Source organism: Oryza brachyantha, chromosome 7 (assembly GCF_000231095.2).
Source record: "Oryza brachyantha chromosome 7, ObraRS2, whole genome shotgun sequence".
In the NCBI taxonomy this organism is placed as follows: Eukaryota; Viridiplantae; Streptophyta; class Magnoliopsida; order Poales; family Poaceae; genus Oryza; species Oryza brachyantha.
Window position 1 is genome coordinate 9,548,831 of NC_023169.2, and position 17,977 is coordinate 9,566,807.

Below are 17,977 nucleotides of genomic sequence, written 5' to 3' on the forward strand. Positions count from 1 at the left end.
ACACACAGTCTCCAGGAGTCATCCTTCTTCCTAACCATCACCACTGGGGAAGCATAAGGACTTGAACTAGGTTGTATCTCATGTGATTCTAGCAATTCAGCAATTATTTCTTCCATAGCCTCTTTTTTATAATGTGGCACTCTATAGGGTCTGATGTTGGGAGGTTCTGACCCAGCTTTGAGTTCAATTGAGTAATCACATTGTCTTCTTGGTGGCAACCCTTTTGGTTCTTGAAACAGACTGATATTTATGAAGAACTGATTCAATTTCTAGGGGTAGAGCACTCTCCCCTTTTGTTGCTTCACTCTGATCTGACAGGGTGTGTATGTGTACCAAGCATCCCATGGCCCCCTTCTTGATTATCTTGTCCACTATCTTGTAATGTGTTTTGAAATTCTTCTTGGGCCTGGTGAAATCTTGGAACTGAATTTTCTTCCCTTCTTTAGTAATTTCCAGAATTCTTTCCTTTAGATCTAGACCAATAGGGCTGTGCTGGTATATCCAATCTATACCCAGAATAATATCATACCCCTTCAATTCCAGGACATTAAACTGATCTCCGAATTTAACTCTTTGTATAACATATTCTGTCTTAGGAACCAGGAAGTCAGAAAACAACTCTCCTCCTCCAGCTACTGTCACCCTTTTTGCTTTAGTAGTGACTAACTGACATTGACTTTTAACAGCAAACCTTTGATCCATAAAGGTAGTAGTACTTCCACTATCTACTAACCCCACAGCCTGTTTGCCATTAATTTGTAATAATAAAGAAAAAGTTCCTGTCCTAGGTGTCCCCTGTACTGCATTCAAGGAAATACTCATGACTTGTTTAGGTTGGACATTACCTTGGGGACTTCCAGGAGCTGTTTTATAATTAGGGTCATCCTTTTCATCTTCATCTGATTCTATTTCTTTTTCATCCTTCTCCTGCAACAATGCATAGACAACCCTTTTAATCTTGCATTGATGCTTAGGGTCCCATGGTTCCTTGCAATACGAACATTTTCTCCCTTCTCTGCCAAGGTTGCTACTTCCCTTTTCATTTGCTTTAGCAGTAATCAGCTTAGGACTTGAGTTCTGTCCCACAAATCGATTCTTCTGAAAAGTATTGTTAAAATTTGACCTCCTGGCCATAGCTGCCTTTTCATAATTCTTGGCATACCAATAAGTATCTAGTAGTCCTTGAGGCTTGTGACCACATACATCATGTTTGATTTCCCCCCTTAATCCACCAATGAAACAACTTCTGAGAAATGGCTCCTGCAAATAAGGATGGTCTCTTTTCACCAGATCCATGCATTCCTCAAATTTATCAATATATTGAGTCACAGTTGACCCCTGCTGCCTGACATTCTGCAACATTTCCACTGCTTCATGCATATTGGCATCCGAGAACCTAACACACACCATAGCACACCATTGAGGCCAGGATATAGTCTGCCATTGAAGTGGTACTCCTCTAAACCAGGTAGCTGCCCTTCCTTGCAGATGAGCTATAGCCATGTTTACCCATTGATCCCCAGGTGTTCCAGTTAATTCATAGAACTTCTCACATTGCTTAAGCCAATTCACTGGTTCCTCCCCTGAGAATAATGGAATCTCCAACCTAGGACCTTTTAGGACAGCTTCAGCATAAGTGTTTCCTTCCCCTTGAGGACCCAAATATACATTCCTCTGAGCATCAAACATTTGCACCCTTGCATTGAGTTTGAATTGTGCTCCCCCCATGACATTTCCCATCATCGGCTGATTAGAAAAACCTGGAGGAATCATACCAGAGTTCAGCAGTGGTGGAGTTGGTTGGTTTCCTATCATTCCCGGGTTGATGGAGTTTGGTATAATCCTGAACTGATTTGCCACCTTTCCTCCTTCACCAGGTGCCATGTTAAGGTTACTTGCCTCTAGCAACTGAGTATCTCTTGTTGGCCCTCCTTCTCCTGAACCTTCCCCAGGTGGTTCCTCCTCTTCTGCGTTCTTTTTCTTAAAAAATCCAGCAGCAAATCCTTGATCTCCCTCACCTCAGATCTCAGTGTCTTCAATCCGGTCACCTCCTTCTTCAGAGTAGCCAATTCCGCCCTGACTTCTACCAACTCTTCTCCCTCAGCCATAGATCCCTGTGAACGAGTCTTGCTCACCATACACTGGATTGAGATGAATCTGATCTACCGCCCCCTACTCCTCCGAAATGAACACTCACCAGCGCCGCCAGAAAACCACACGCCCAGGGAATTTTATGGTCGCTGAAGGATTAACAGCTCCTAACCCTAGACGTGCTTGCTGCCCGATCCAAGGACGGATCTGAGCTTTGATACCTCTGTCAGGAACCGTGGTGGAAACCTGACGAAACTGAACAGAAATCACACGAACAGAGCAAGAACAGAGCGAGTTCACGGAGAAAATTAGGTGGTCGCCGCAAGACAAACTAATTAAACCTAAATTACAAGATAGAGAATACTTTTAGGGTTCGAATGTCTCTTTCACCAGCCGGATCGGCTATATATATAGCTGTTTTCCCTTGATTACAAGCTAATGCTCGCTTAGAGCTTAAACAGTGCTTAATCGTAATTAACTGAAGAAAAAAATGACAAAGCATGACATCAACAGTAGCCGATCGCGTCCAGCCGTTAGATCTTCATAACTCTCATACCGTCTCCATCTGGACCGTCCATGTATTTGTGCCCTCTGTCTCTTTTTCTTTAGAGTGCAGACTGAATCTTCTTCAGAATTCAGTCTGAATCCTCCCGGCCTAACAAGGCGGCATCGGTCGCGGCGGAGTCGGGAGTGGAGGCGGCGACCGAGCGAAGGCGGGGGCGCGTCTGCTCCTCGCGGCGGCTCCCAGCGGCGCCGAGAGAGAATGCAGCTGAGTTGGAGGCGGGCTCCGAAGCAGAGGCGACGTAGGTGGCGACGACGTCTGTCTGGATGCCGGAAGCAGACACGGTGAGAGGATGCCAGCGCGCGCCGTGGTGGACGACGAGCGTAGCGTTGTACGTTGATCGCGGCGGCGTAGCCGGAAGCGGAGGCGGAGTCTTGGGGTGGCAATGAAGTTGGAAGTGAGGGAGGGGCGTCGATAGAAGGAAACCGCAAATTGGGGCCGGAAGAATGCAAGCCTGAGCGTTTGGATTAAACCCGACAGATGTAGTCCATTGAATCTAACAGGTGAGGTGAGGACATGGAAGTGAGTACCGCGTTGTAGAATACTCCCTCCGTTCCAAAACAAATTAATTTTTTTTCTTAAATACAATGTTTAACTCTCCGTTTTATTAAAAAAATTTTATGATTAATAATTTTATTTTTATTAGATGATAAAACATGCATAGAATAAAAGTGACTAATTTTTTTAAAATTTCTTAAAAGTTTTTCAAATAAGACAGATGATCAAATGCTCGAAAAAACCGAAAAAATTGGTTTTTCAAATAAGATGGATGATTTAAATTTGGTCATCCGATGATTATCTACACTAGTTTCATCTATATATGACATCCTCTTCGGAAGTGTTTGGTTGCCTGCATGGAACTTAGCTCATACCAGTGGAGCAGACATGTATGTTTGGTTGTCTGCATGCAAATAAATGCAAATAAGAGCCTGCACCCGCGGGTGCAAATATGGGCTCACAGCCAGGCTGAGGAACGCCCAATTTCTCGTGCAGGCGGTCGTCGTCGGGGCGTCGCTCCTTGGCCGTCGTCGCCTCATCGTCGTCACGGCCGTCGCTCCTCAGTCGTCTCATCGCGGCCGTGGCTCCTCAGTCGTCGCGGCCGTCGTCGCCCCGTTGTCTCCAATGTCGTCTTCGCTGGATCCGCTGCCGCCGCGCCGCCCGTCACTGGATCCGCGCCGCACACCGTCGCTCGTCACCGGATCCGTGGGCACGACGCCGCCCGTGGCCGGATCCGCGCCGCACGCCGCCGCCCGTCGCTGGATCGGCGCTGAGCACGCCGCCGTAGCGCTCCAAGCTGTCATGGTGGTGGATGTGGTGCCTGACGCGTCGAGGTTCCGCGCGTCGTCGCGGACGCAGGCCACACGGCCGCCCGCCCGCGCGGCGGCGACGGCGAGCGCGACGGCCGTGGCTGGGGACGCGTCGGCCGAGGCGACGAGGAGGAGGCACGCCTGGCTGCCGGCGGCCAGCGCGGCGAAGTACTCCATGCTCCTAGGCTCCATTACCACGCCGCTGCTGCTGTATGAATGATAAAAATATTAATTAATATATGTGCTATTTTTTACCACGCCGCTGCTGCTGCTGTATGAATGATAAAAAAGTTAATTAATATATGTGCTATTTTTACTATTTATTAAATTGTTTGAATAATTTTCACCTATAAACTATAAAAGAGAAGATAATCAACCAAACAAATATCTAAGGTATACAGGTTTGACAGATACATCAACCAAACAGCTTTCTTTGCACCCACCTATCTAGGCCAGAGGCAGCATGGATGGCTCGCCATGCGAAACTAATGTAAGCAACCAAACATGCCCGATATCTTTTCGGGAAATGGAGAGAATAGAGAGAGATCATCTAAATATAAAGATTCTCTTTTCTAATATAGATGACATCTAAAAATAGATGATAGGATGTCTTGTTCTGCTCAATTTTCTCTAACGCCGGAGACGACGGGGAGCCAAGACAGCCATCCTATGCACGGGCCCACATGTCTGTATCACTAACAGCTGAACCCTGTTACCACGTCACCATTTCAAAATTCAAATCGCCTCTACTCTCCCCAGCCGAAGCGGAGCGGAAACCAACCCCAACCCATCCATGGCGAGACCCAGGGCGACCATCGCCGCTGCGCGAGCTGCTGCCGGAGCCGCCGTCTCCAGGCGTGGCCGGGCCAGCACCAGGCCTAGGGCACCCTCCTTCCTCTCCCCCGTCGCGCCGCCGCCTGCGGCTCGACCGCTCCGCGCCGGGAGGCGCACCGGCTTCTCCTCCCCGTCGTCGCATGACACTCCGACGGCGGCGGGCCTCGGCTTCCTCTCCTCCCCAGCCTCCTCCGCCTCCCCGAACCCCATGCCGCCTAGGTCCAGGCCGTCGAGGCTGCGGCCTACGGCGCCCAAGCCGGCCGCGCGCTCGCCGCTCGACAGCCCCCGCACCGCCGCCTCCCCTCCCTCCGCCGCGGCGCCGGCCCCGTCCCCTGCATCCGCCGCGGTCTCCAGCGTCGGGGACCTCAGGAGAGTCGCCAACTTGCAGATGGAAGCCCTCAAGCGCCGCCTCGACGCGCTCCACTCCCGCTCCCATACCGACCTCGACGCCTCCCTCTCCCGAGCCTCCAAACGGTTCAAGGTGGGTGCCTCGTGCTCCTCTTCGGTCCCATTGGGGAATGGGGAGCCTTGCTGATCGCTAGGGTTTCATACCAGTGTGTCATGTGTATTTTGTTCATTCACCAGCAGGCATCAACGAACAGCAAGATATTAGGTGCTCACAGATAATGTGATAAACATTCCTTTGGAGTTTAGAAGAAAATTAATTGCAATAATAAAAATAATATGGATAGCTTTCATTTAATCTCCTTACTGAAGATATATCTATCTAGCTTAAATACATTTAGAGATAATTTGTATTTTCTGTGCTTTTGGAGGTAACATTTTGTGGGATTTCAACATCTTTTCAGATCCAGAACCAGGCCTGTCAGCAGCTTACAGATGAAGTGGACAGCGAATACAAGAAGATGTCTGATAGCATAAAGGAAAATGCAGAGATGATCAAGGTCAAATAGATCGTTTGTTTCACTGCAGGTTTTTCAATTCCTGTTTTGAGCTAAAATTTATTTTCCTTTTTCAGGTGAAGTACAAGCAGATCATGTCAGAGGCACAGTCATCTACATCTCGTGGTATTACAGCAGTGCTTTGAATTTCTTATCCACAATATTCACCTTAACTACACCTGCTCCTCCCAAGAATAAAATCATGATCTATAAACTGGCATAATATGTTCATAGCTGCATAAGTGAAAAAGAACATGCTGTTTCTTGTTAATTTGGTTTGTTTGATTAAATTCAAGTGGTCTGCTTTTAATGGAGAGGCAGTAATTTTTTAGCTCGAATTATCTTTATGATTTTTGAACACAACTGTTAAAAGGCTAGCTTATGATGATGATATCTGATATGTACCAAATCACCAATTCGTATAATCCCCATGTTTGAAGTTATCTTATGGAAATGTATTATGTTCTGTATCTTCACCCATTCATATATTCTTTAAAATTAGTGCGCAAGGTGACTATCCCTGAAATAACGAAGTCTGTGGAGAAAGCTATTGACGGTCTGCGCAGCCGTTATAATATCTCAATGCCAGTTTAGGTAGCAGTTCAAGCTCTATCTGCTACACTTCTGAGTAAGACTACTTTGCAGATCATCTGAACTATTATCTTTTCTATCTTGTATCTGCTACTTCAATTGATACAAACTGGAGACTTGTACATTGTATGTGTGATACTCTGGGCTGTAGCTTCTATGAAGCAAAGGCTGAGGTTTTTTTTCCCCATTATCCAAAAATGTGCAATGCTTGTTTTGTCTGTAGTATCAGTTTTAAATCATACTTTGGTTAAACCTTCTTACACCATCGTATTATTATTTGTCTGTTTGGTGCCTACCAGAGTAGTAACCTTTAGTTTGTTGCTCATTTCCTTTTTGGATCCTCTCTTTTGGCTACATTTGTTATGCCCTGATGCCGTAATTTGTCTGCTTATAAGCCTATAATACCTTTTATCTGAGAAAGCACACTTTACTAGCGAGTCATTGAATATAGTGATAAACGTAAGATATATTTGACAGACAGACCATATCCTTCTGTTGTGAGTTTGTGATTGCATTACGGGCCAATTCTTAGTTGGTTGCTGTAAAGAACTTTCAATTAGGATGTGTGGAAATTGTGAACAATTGCCATGTTGTTAAGAATGTCAACATGAAAAAAGAGTATTCAATTATTCATACTCATGCATTGCATACAAACTTGTCAAATTTCTAACCACACCATATTACTTCATAATATCCATGTAAAGCTTAACTTAGATGGCTGAGAATGATGGGACTTTAGTTCTCCACAAGGATTGAGCTGTAACCGATCCATTTTTAGAACCCATCCAAATAGTTCCTGATTCCTGCAAATTAAATTTGGGAAGTAGCCTTGGAAAGTCTGTGATCTTAACTCTTTTAAGTGCAAGTACAATGCAAATATTTTATCATGGCAAGAAGTTATTAGTATCTCAAGTCTTGTGGAGGCTGGAAGTAAATCTTCCAATATCTAAAAATGGTGGTGCCGACTGCCGAATAACTGTCCGTTGACTGTTCTAATATTTGTCCCATGGTTAGATTTGGATCTCGTTTGTGCAAAGAACAGATGCCCTTGAACTAGGGATGCGTTCCATTCTCATGAGAGATTTTAGATTTATGCAGGCATGCTTCCCAAACTCTTACATGGTGCCTTTCATGCAAAGGTTTTCTATCTAAAAGTTTATCATCTGACATTTTTAAAGTAGTTAATTTAGTCGTTTACACTCCCAAATAGCTATAAGAAATTCAGATAATACTTCAATCCTTCACTGACATCTATCACAAACATCACCCTAGGGTTTAGAGGTTACCTCTATGGTTCAAAGTTTTCTAGAAAAAGATGGATTGCTCTTTATATATAGCACTGTAAAATTATTTCACTGACTTACCAAGTACCCTTTTTTATCTTGCTATATTCATTGCAACTTACGATGGTTGAGAATATGCAAGCATGTGGAGAAGTGAGATGTTTTTCTCCTTCGGAGACTAGATATCTAGGTGGTGTTTGAGATAGCTAAGATTTTTAGATTGAAGGATTATCTGATTTTTTACGATAACTATTCGAGGGTATAAACGACTGAATTAACTTTAACAAAATGAAAATGTTACTTTAGAAAGATCAGATGATAAACATTTATATATAAATGTTGTGTACGAATGCACCGTTCAGAAAATTGAAAAGCTTACCCATAAAAATTGACAGTCATGGAAAAATAACACAGCCCTAGTTGATGTCTGGCAATGTTCTATCAAGTACATAAACAATGCAGTTCCCCTTGCTATTTCCATTACTCACTCATGCACATCGAATCCAGCTGGCGATGTAATATTTCTTAAATCTGATTATGGCATTTGTTAACTTTTCAGGTAGGTTTCTTCACATGAAGTCATCCTCTGGACCGTGAACCCTTTGGTGGCATGGGAGTGGTTATTGTTTGGACGTCTGTAGATAAAGTAGTACAGAATCATCAGGTCATTGATATACAATTAAGAACATAGGGGGGAGTTCATCAGTATAGAAATGGATACACCAAATAGATAGTTTGTCAGTACTCAGTACCATTCTGTGTCTCTTTTCTTTTTGTGTGTATGTAGCAGAATTGTGCAGAGCTCCTTTTTTTTTTTTCAAAAATACTGAAGCGACACCTCCAGAGCTGAAGCCTGAAGCGACTTGTCATGTTCTGTTATAGTAAGGCTGAGAAAGTTTTGCATTGTTGTATCGTATGAAATGCTATGTTTTCAGGTTGATCGGTTTTGTAGCATCAATGCTCTGATAAATATGAATCAGAAGATGCAGGTAGGCATGCAGAAAAAACAGCATATTTTTGTTGTTTCGTCGTTTGTCATGTTAAACAGCATATGTTGAATGGAAAGAGTGTGGAGATTAAAAATTTGATGTTAATAGGAGCATCTCTAATTTGCTGGGCTCTTTGGCTAAGCAGGAATGAGGTGGTTTTTGACAAATCCCTTCCCAAAACATATTTGCAGGTTTTTTTCAGAGTGACGTATTTGCTGTGGTGGTGGGCAATCCTACAAAATCATGAAGAGAACAAAAAAATTATCTCTATTACGTGTCAGAAGTTGGAGATTTTAGCTATGCAAGTGTTTGGATACTTTGGTTGGAGATTTAGCAATAGAATTGAGTAATGCTTTACTCTAGTGATCCTCGTTGTTTCTCTCTTGCTTGGACTTTCAGCTTTATGTATGGGCTAAATTTATGTGGGTTAGAAAACTATAAACTTTGTGATAAGTGGTTGTAGCTTCTTTAAAGTCAGGGCTGAATTCTTTTATCCATTATTAAAAAAAACTGTCCAAGAGAAAATATCCTGCCATGATGGAAACCTTAACATTCTGAAAACATAAGGCGACGACATGAACACCAACCCAGCATCCGCACATGGTAAAGGCCTGAAATTTTGACATTTGGTTCTTTTAAAAACTTATTTTATAAATAGGTCCCTAAAAAGATTTACTATTGAATCTTTTTGACCACTAAAAAGATTTAAAAATAGACCCTTTTTACCACATCATTGTCATTGGTATCATCGTTGTATAGGTCAAGCCAACGTCAGTGGCACTATTCTCCAAGTCACACTGGAGGATGACGTCAATGCTATTGGCACTATCCTATACAATGACGGCGTTAATGACGTTGGCGTGGTCAAAAAAAATTATTTGTGTAATAATTTTGTTTAAGTCTATTTATAAAATAAATTTTTGAAAAAGACAAATGTCAAAATTGCAGTGGTAAGGACACCTTCGGAATGAAAGAATCCTCCAAAACAAATAAAGCTCCTACAATCTGAATGGGGCCTAAGACTGTAAAGCACAGCATGATCACATACATTTATGTTTCCAATCCATCTTCAAGTTTCATCAAAGGATTACTGTGCTCTGATAAGGTAGCAACAAGCCTGATGGCAATATGACATCGATAGAGATCACCCTACTTTATCTGATTATTCTCTCTAGCAAGCTTGGTTTGGTCAGCAACACCAAAAATTTACATTGTCACGTGGTGTGATCCCAGATAAAGCTGGCCAGAATTACTACATCAGAGCAAGATCCTCCTAGCACAGGAATCATAATCAAATCTGTAGGCAAAGATTGATGCAGGCATGCAGCAGCATGTTGAGAAGTTCAATGGTAGCAATGATTTTTCAGGCCTGATCCAGCTTCTGCAGCCGAGCTTTCGACGCGTCGAGTTGCTCTATGAAGCAGGAACCAGAAGGCAGAAGCATTGTTAGCAACAGCAAATAGTTGGCATTAGCTACAGGAAACAATGATGATTATCCGTTCTTTCGTTTCTACTTATACTTATAACTCAAAATTTAAATTTTTAATCTTAAATTTGGAGTTGATTTAAGTTTTTATTTTCACAAAAAATTATTTTCCATTCTTGTCTTTTAGATCACTGAGAATAATTTTTTGTTTGCAAATATGCTATTTCGCAAATGAGCGATGAACTTAGACCGTACTCTGCTCCGACGCGACCGCCGACTTGACGCTCTTGCCGAAGAAGAGGTTGCCAGTCTTCTGGTACACGGCCTGCACCGATCCAAGAACAGCATGATTTCAGAGCCAGGATACATACCAACATATAAATAACTTGCCAGTTTGATGTAGCAAGAACAACAGCTAATGATGAATTTCAGAGCAGCACAAACGCCAACATCAATCTGCTATCAGTCTCATCCAGCATCAATGCTGAACGACCACCGGCAAAATCTTGCCCTAATTGGTGAAGAGCTCTGTGACATTTGCTCTAACTGGTGTAGCGGCATGCAAGTAAAAGTGGATAGGGAGGTGCAGTTGGGAAGAGGAGGGAGACGCTAACCCGGGAGGGAGGCAGGTTGTTGAGCTCACCGATCGCCACCTCGTGCGCCCTAACCTTCACGGATCCAAACCAGTTTCAATCCAAGCAGGGGAAAAAAAATGAAATTTAGCCTCACGAACCAAATCGCACGAACAGGAACCGATTACGGGAGGGGAAAAAGGGCAGTGAGATCGCTGATACGGTAATACCTCTTTCATCAGCTGCACCTTCTTGTCCGCCTCCTTCGCCGCCGGTGCCGGCGCCGCCGCAGTCGCCATTGCTGTCTATCTGCGCTCTCAGAGAAACCCTCTCTCTCTCTCTCTTTGATAATCACTAGAGATTGGAGAAGGCAAGGACTTCGACGCGTGAGTGCGGCTCAAGGCCCGATTCGCTTGCAGCCCAGCAAAGGCCCAGGATTGGAAAGAGCGGCCCACGATCGCTTTTCGCTTCTGCAAAACCGATCCCTCCCGGCGCGGCGGCCGGCGGCGCCTCCGCGCCTCCGAGTCGGAATTTTTTGAATTTTAAATTTTATTTATTAAATAATTTACCAATTTAATTTTGTATTTCAAAAAATCATGAAACTATCCTCCTGCCGCCCTCTAGAAGGACGGAAAGGTGACGTGGCAAACGGTCACTCGGTCACAACGAACAGCCCCAAACGGTGGCACAACAAATTTTATATTTAGGCCCTTTCTGAACGGAAAGGACCTAAATACAAAATTTGATGTGCCGTCCGGGAATTTTTCTATTGAAACGAGAATTTTTTAATTGAACCGCGGTTAGATACGTATATATACAACATATGTAATTGTTTGATCATAATTACTATTATAGCTCAGTGATCGTTGTCCCACTCTTCTATCCAGGAGACTAAAGGTTAAGTCTATCGGGCTAGTAAAAATAGGAAGAAAATATGCTCTTATGAGGATTCAACCTTGGGTCTTCTAAATAGAAGAGAGAGTTAGTATCCACTGAACCAAAGACTATTTGTGATCTAACAATTACATACGTTATACATATACATATCTAACCGTGGTTCAATCAAAAAATTACTGGGTGGTACGACAAATTTTGCGTTAGGTCTTTCCCGCGCTTACAGAGGGCGGAAAGGGCCTAAATGTAAAATTTGCCATGCCGCCGTTTCTGGCGGTTCGTCGTGACTGAGTGGCCGTTTGCCATATCACCTTTCCGCCCTCCCAGAGGATGGCAGAAGGTTAGTTTTGTGATTTTTTGAAATACAAAATTAAATTTGTAAATTATTTAATAAATAAAATTCAAAATTCAAAAAATTCTCCGAGTCGCCGGTGTCGGGTCGCGGCGGCGTTCTCTCTCTCCCCGCACCGGCACCGACGGACCGACCACCACTCCTGGCCGCTCGTAAGCCAGACGATGTCATCTGAGCGAGCAACCCACAGCGACAACGCCCTCACACAAGCTAGGGCGAGCACCAGAACGGAGAACCCCCTCCGACAGGCCTCCCACGGTGAGTGAGGGGAAGGAAGCCATGGAGTGGGGGGGGGGGAGGCGCTTCTTTTGTATTGGAAATACTCCGTACCCCAGTCGAAATAGGTTGCGAGATTGCTTGTTAACTTCCACTGTTTTGCAGTTTGCGCATACATGCCGCGGATTTGTGCCATGATCCGCACTGAATCTAAAAACCTCATCATGAAATGGGAAGAAATTATCTGTGGAGGTTCTTGTCTGCATAAGTGCAGGAGGGGCTGGAACTAAAGACTGAAGGCACATAAGAACCTCCACAGGATCCGTTTTTTCTCATCAGGATGCTAGCAGAGGGATGTGGCTTTTTTTTTGGAAGCAAAAGGATGCATACTAGGTTAGTGCTGATTCTGCTACCCAAACGTCCATTCCTATGTGCTAGTCAGAGTGTCAGAATCTGCTAAAATGGTGATATTGGATAATGCAACCATCCTTAAAAAAATTTGGAAGATTTGGCTAAGGGAGTATACTTTATTGCATAGTGTTAATATCATAGTATAGCGAAAGCTGTATGGGGACCAAAGGGTTGTTTAGTTTACTATAGTTCTATTAAAGGGAACAATTGAGACCTGATTGATTCTGTACTCAGGAAGGCCATGCAGAGTGCAGATCTGATCGGCCAGTCATTCCAAGCACCATGACATCAATAGTTCGACACCGAGCTGTAAAGCAATACCTACCATGTTTTAGAAGCTAGTTACACCTGTTATATTTGCATGCAATGGAGAGAGGGAGGGGCTAACTGGCAGGATAGGGCTGGACATCACGATGTTCTTGTTATGATGCATTGTGTGATTTGTGTCAGACCCACGAGATTGAAACTTATGAATATATTGCACAAACATACAGAAGTAATTGTGAGACTCAAACCAGATTTGCCCACCTGCTAAGAAAAAGATTCAATTTGGCTTCCTGTTTTTTTTTTAAAAAAAAAACAAAAATCCAAAGTGAGTGTAGCCATGATCTGACATTTTAAGGTGTATCTTGATAAAACTATTATGGATATACCTTTTTCTGTGAATATTTTTTCATTATTCATGTCCTAATAAATGCAGATGCTAATGTTTTTAGTTTTCAGTGATAATGCTGAACTTGTATGTTAACTCTCTAATTACATAGACAAAATGAAGGTCACAGGTTGAGTGATGCCAGTCTTTATTTCATTCATCAATTTTAATTTTATTTGTGCTATCTGTTTCTTTTACCTTTGTTGTAGAAGTTAGAAGCTATGAGTTGTGCATTACTTTTACTTGGACTAATACTAAATGTGGTGTTTATTTTTTTTCCTGTCACCACATACATTAATTTCTTCGTTGAATATATTTCATATGTTTTCTGCAAACTACAATTACAATCCACGCTTCATACTATATATTGAAAAACAGTTTTTTTTTATGCCAAAAGAAAGGAGTGAAGTATTCTTATGGTTAGAAACCTGTGAAAATCTGAACTGGTATGTATTATAGGCAATTACATCTGGTGTCAGTGTGATACAAACTTCAATCAGAAGCTTTGGCACACAAACTTTCGAAGCAAAGAATGCAAGTCAACATTCGCTAGTCCTCTACTATGGTGGAGTACACATGAAATACCATACACTTTTTCTGGCCTAGGGGTTGCCTGGATTTCAAATTTTCAGAAACACCACCTACACTCCTAATGCTGCGTTAGTTTTGCAAACAGTTTCAAATGAGAGTAGCATGTGGTGTCTTGCTGGGGCACACGCACTCCAAAAGTTCCTCAGTGAAAGGTTGACCCCAATTGTCTATATACTGCAGGGAGTTGTTTGGCGTGTGTCTTGGTTGTTGGGGAGGGGGGGTTCCCTTCCTCCTTTTTTCTTTGTACTCCTTATTATTGAAATGAAATGCAGCTCTCCTGCATTTTCGAGAAAGATAAAAGAAACACCTTCTACGTTGAGGTTCTTCAGCTCTTTTGCTTGCAATAAATTTCCTGTGAATAGCCTGGATTTGCAAACAAGGTGAACCTAATTCATTCTATTGCTTACAATGAACTGCAGGCCTTCCGGAATTTGCTGCCATTGCAGTAGTACATATCATTATGGAACTAATTCATTCTATTTATCTGCAAAAAAATTGTAGGTATTGTGGAATGTGTTTTCAGCTCTTTTGAGCAGGGTGGTCTGACCTTGGTCCTTTCAAAAGGAAAGAGGAAAGGGTGGTCTGACCTTGGTCCTTTCAAAAGGAAAGAGGAAAGGTATGGTACGAATTTCGAAACAGTGGAGAACTGACTAATCATCATATCATATGATTTATCAAACAACTGTTGTGTCCCTCCTTTTCTTTTCTCTTCCATTGATCTCAGAAGAATATGTTCAAATCGATTGCTATTCCTTACATAATATACTCTGGATCAACAACAAAAATATGAATGCCTTTGAAGTCCTACGGTGGAGAACTAACCAAACCAAGAAAGCAATGCTTGAAATTGAAAACACAAAAATATATTATTTGAACAAAAGAAAACACCATTCCTTTGTGTATGATTTAACTACCTATCCAGCAAGAATCACTATATGTCACTCTTTTTCCCCCTTTCTTATAGGAGTTGCACATCATGCAAGTAGAAACCATGGAAGGAATTCCAACAAAACAAGAAGATTTCTTAGTAAGACAACTTACAGTTTTGCAGCTGTTACAGAACAAAAGAGGACACGAAGTGATATTGGCTCGGCTCACCTCCAGCGCTGCATGCAGTCTGCTGTTGCTGAGATGAGCCAAGTCAATACCATGCCATGTCCTCCTGTTCTTTGCCTCACTTCGTCTGAATGCTTCTTCAACTTCATTACTTGCTCCGTCTTTTATAGAGCAGCTCTGAATAGTTTATGACTACATGGGTCATGTGCGGAGCAACTTGGGCTGAAGACACGGGATGAAAACTCAAGATCCTGATGACGATGGAACAGATGACAATCCTCTTTTACATGCTCGAAAGGTTAATATGGTCAGTTCTTTTAGCCTCATTTTTCATTCGGTTATTTGTATTCTTAACTTCTTATTTGTATCAAGCACTGGAATGTTGAAATTTCAAAATTTAGGGGAAAAAAATCAACTTGATTGTTGACTATGTGGTCTGCATACATCATAAGAATCAATCAAACATCAGCAGCCATTAAAAAGCAGAGTGAACTTGGAAAACTCCTCCATGGTCCAATTCTTGCTGGAAAGAAAGCAACAAGAATGCAGCAGAAGTGTCTTGTGAAAACGAAGCGTCTGCTTTGTTCCTTCCCTTTGACATGGTCAATGCTGTAACTAAAAACTTCCAGGCCGGCTGTACATTGTCCTCTTGTGAACAGTATGACCTGGAGATAACTTAGAATAGCTCGAGCAAAGCAAACCGACCAATGTCACAAATGCACAATGCACTGTCTCATCAATTGATTTCTAGCTTGTGGTCACTTTACATACTTTTTAATGGGTGGCTGCTAAGGGGGCTTGCCAAGAACAAGCTTCACGTTATTCCATCGATATTCAGATCACTAAAACATGTTCTTTTTGTACATTGACATGTCTAAAAAATACATCTTTGATCACTAGTTTATTTGTAAAATCTGATAAGCTTGATATTATGAAAATGTTTCTAAACAAATCTAAGCAAAACATATATATAATTTTAATGAATCAAATGTAAACATAATAAATGAATGATGTTGTTTAATTTTTTTAAAATGGACGGATTTGTAATATACATACACGAACCAGATGCAATGCCGTGCTTGGAAGGAGTAATTTTATAAAAAGAACAATGTTACACACACTGACAAGAATAAATCTCGCATTTGTTCTACTTATTTGTGGACTAAAACATAGATGGATTTGTAATATACATCACTATGCGTTTGGTGATGATCTGCTTCTCTCTCTCTCTCTACGCCCTTCAAAATTTGACCTGTGGATTGTTGCAAGGAGAGTTTCATACTTCAATTGTTGTATATTTGTTACTTACTACCTCTGTTTTATATTGCAAGACTTTCTAGTCTTATCTAGATTTATCCTTTGATGAATATATATAATTTATACATATGTCTAGATTTATTAGCATCTATATAAATCTAGATAAGGCTAGAAAGTTACATTATGAAGCTATGTGAAGTGGAGGGAGTACATAGGATCTTGTGTGGAATACATGTTTCTAAGGAAGTTGGGCAATAGAAAATTAGCTGATCATCATTGCAAAGTGTGCGTGGGGAACACCATTGAATTTGAGAATAATAGGTGTTGCTGGTGTGGAACAGGACATCAGTGATATATAATAATTAGGTTTTTTATTTTCATCCTTAAAAAATATCTCAAGATACCAAGAATTTTAATACAAAATTTTGGTATCTCAATATACCATACATTTTACACTAAAAGAGTAGTACATTTGTATACTTTTCTAATGATGATAAAAAAGCTCATAATAATTAGCCATCCAATGATTATGAGAATGACATAGGAAAATTGTGGGGGAGCAAAAGAAATGTAATATATCTGTACGAATTTCCAACCCATTGATTCTTTTTTTGGAAATTACAAGTCACACTTAAATTGGACCCAAAAATTACCACTGAAGCGCACTATGTGTGTGTAATTTCAGGCAATAGGATTTGAACATTGATCAGACGATTTTAAAACCGATCGAGAGAACTATTAACTAGTAAATGTACAACGAAGCATCACTAGGTTGAACCCTAAAGTAGGGGACATCACCCTGTTGTAACAGATTAACACTACTAATGAGAATCAAAATTGTTTAGACGTCCTCAATACTGTGAACTGATACGCCATACCAGTGAACGTGAACCTAAAATTGATGTACTATATACAATTGTGCTGCAGTACATTATTTATACAGTTGCCATGCAGTGCACACAGCATATAGATGTGACTCTGGCTCTTGCTAATCATGTTCGTTAATTTGTAACTAACCATTCATTTGCAGTAAGAGGCCTACCTAATATACACAAGGATATTGTACTTTGTGGGTGGATTATATAATTAATTGGATGCTGGTCTATGTGTGTTGCGCTTGCACAAGTTAAGATTCTTCACGTATGCAACCATATGTTTGAAAACTAAGTTTTTTTTTATCATTTTTGAAAAATACCTCAAGGTAACAAAAATTTTAATATAAATTTTTGGTACCTCGAGGTATAATATATCTCAAGGTTCCACACTTTTTACATTAAAGAGTATGGTACCTTGAGATACTTTTTCAAAGATGGTAAAAAACTCTTGAAAATAACATGACTTAGACTGAATTTACACTGTTTGTTGCTTGTAGGTATCCTGAATTTCAGAGCTTGTAGTGTTACCATGTACACTTATTTGATGAAAACTACCGCAACGCATGAGTCGTGCTTGGCTAGTAGTTAATTAAAAAAATAGCTAACTATCATTGCAAAGTGGTTTAGAATGTAAAATGCAATTAAATTTGAGAATAATAGGTATTGCTGGTGTGTGACAGGATGTCAGTGGTATACTAGTCATTAGCAATAGAATATTAACTATGAGCATCAATATGATTTTTCATCTTTATTTTCAACAATTTCTCCAATCCATTGCTCTTTTTCCACAATTGCAAGGGAGGTGCACACCCACTTTCACCACCACACATTTAATATGTGGATTGCCAAGAATAAATTCATATAACCACAACAAAAAAAAAATTACCATTGAAGCGCACTGTCGTGTAGGAGAGTAACCGACAGTAACCTGAGCAGCAGGATTTAAACTAGATCGGACAACAAATCAGTGAGGGCAAAATTTTGTTGATAGAATTACAAGATGGAGTGTTTATCACCCATATTGAACCCTACAATACCACCCCTGATGCCCTACTGTAACAGAAAGCTACTGAGAATCAAAATAATTAAACCTAATTAACCACTAGATCACCACTG

The 17,977-nt window shown here is 41.4% G+C and overlaps 3 protein-coding genes across 4 annotated transcripts; 1 reads left to right on the forward strand and 2 right to left on the reverse strand.

The window, feature by feature from the left end:
* Positions 1 to 3,433: 3,433 nt before the first annotated feature.
* On the reverse strand, positions 3,434 to 4,476 carry LOC121055029. Of its 2 annotated transcripts, none has more exons than XM_040526390.1 (2): positions 4,404 to 4,476; positions 3,434 to 4,165 (listed from the first exon to the last, which is right to left on the reverse strand). In XM_040526390.1, exon 2 carries the CDS (start codon positions 4,150 to 4,152, stop codon positions 3,721 to 3,723), a length of 432 nt encoding a protein of 143 aa, XP_040382324.1. In that variant the 5' UTR covers positions 4,153 to 4,165; positions 4,404 to 4,476; the 3' UTR covers positions 3,434 to 3,720. The 2 variants fall into 2 exon arrangements, with proteins under 2 accessions (XP_040382324.1, XP_040382325.1); XM_040526391.1 differs by having other exon boundaries at positions 3,434 to 4,168; positions 4,404 to 4,465.
* A 255-nt stretch (positions 4,477 to 4,731) lies between these two features.
* LOC102706770 (arabinogalactan protein 1-like) lies at positions 4,732 to 8,678 on the forward strand. Its single transcript, XM_006658463.3, has 5 exons — positions 4,732 to 5,275; positions 5,604 to 5,699; positions 5,774 to 5,822; positions 6,199 to 6,324; positions 8,130 to 8,678. Exons 1-4 carry the CDS (start codon positions 4,754 to 4,756, stop codon positions 6,288 to 6,290), a joined length of 759 nt encoding a protein of 252 aa, XP_006658526.3. The 5' UTR covers positions 4,732 to 4,753; the 3' UTR covers positions 6,291 to 6,324; positions 8,130 to 8,678.
* Positions 8,679 to 9,629: 951 nt separating this feature from the next.
* LOC107304622 lies at positions 9,630 to 10,905 on the reverse strand. The gene is made up of 4 exons (XM_015839568.2): positions 10,788 to 10,905; positions 10,600 to 10,653; positions 10,241 to 10,310; positions 9,630 to 9,972 (listed from the first exon to the last, which is right to left on the reverse strand). Exons 1-4 carry the CDS (start codon positions 10,854 to 10,856, stop codon positions 9,923 to 9,925), a joined length of 243 nt encoding a protein of 80 aa, XP_015695054.2. The 5' UTR covers positions 10,857 to 10,905; the 3' UTR covers positions 9,630 to 9,922.
* Between the last annotated feature and the right edge of the window lie 7,072 nt (positions 10,906 to 17,977).

Coding starts and splice junctions, on each gene's coding strand:
- LOC121055029 (XM_040526390.1), bottom strand. CDS start 4,152: ATGGAGCCTAGGAGCATGGAGTACTTCGCCGCGCTGGCCGCCGGCAGC.
- LOC102706770 (XM_006658463.3), top strand. CDS start 4,754: ATGGCGAGACCCAGGGCGACCATCGCCGCTGCGCGAGCTGCTGCCGGA. Junction 5,700..5,773: donor AAAATGCAGAGATGATCAAG/GTCAAATAGATC, acceptor TTCCTTTTTCAG/GTGAAGTACAAGCAGATCAT. Junction 5,823..6,198: donor ACAGTCATCTACATCTCGTG/GTATTACAGCAG, acceptor CTTTAAAATTAG/TGCGCAAGGTGACTATCCCT.
- LOC107304622 (XM_015839568.2), bottom strand. CDS start 10,856: ATGGCGACTGCGGCGGCGCCGGCACCGGCGGCGAAGGAGGCGGACAAG. Junction 10,311..10,599: donor ACAACCTGCCTCCCTCCCGG/GTTAGCGTCTCC, acceptor GGATCGGTGCAG/GCCGTGTACCAGAAGACTGG. Junction 9,973..10,240: donor GGCGGTCGCGTCGGAGCAGA/GTACGGTCTAAG, acceptor CCTGCTTCATAG/AGCAACTCGACGCGTCGAAA.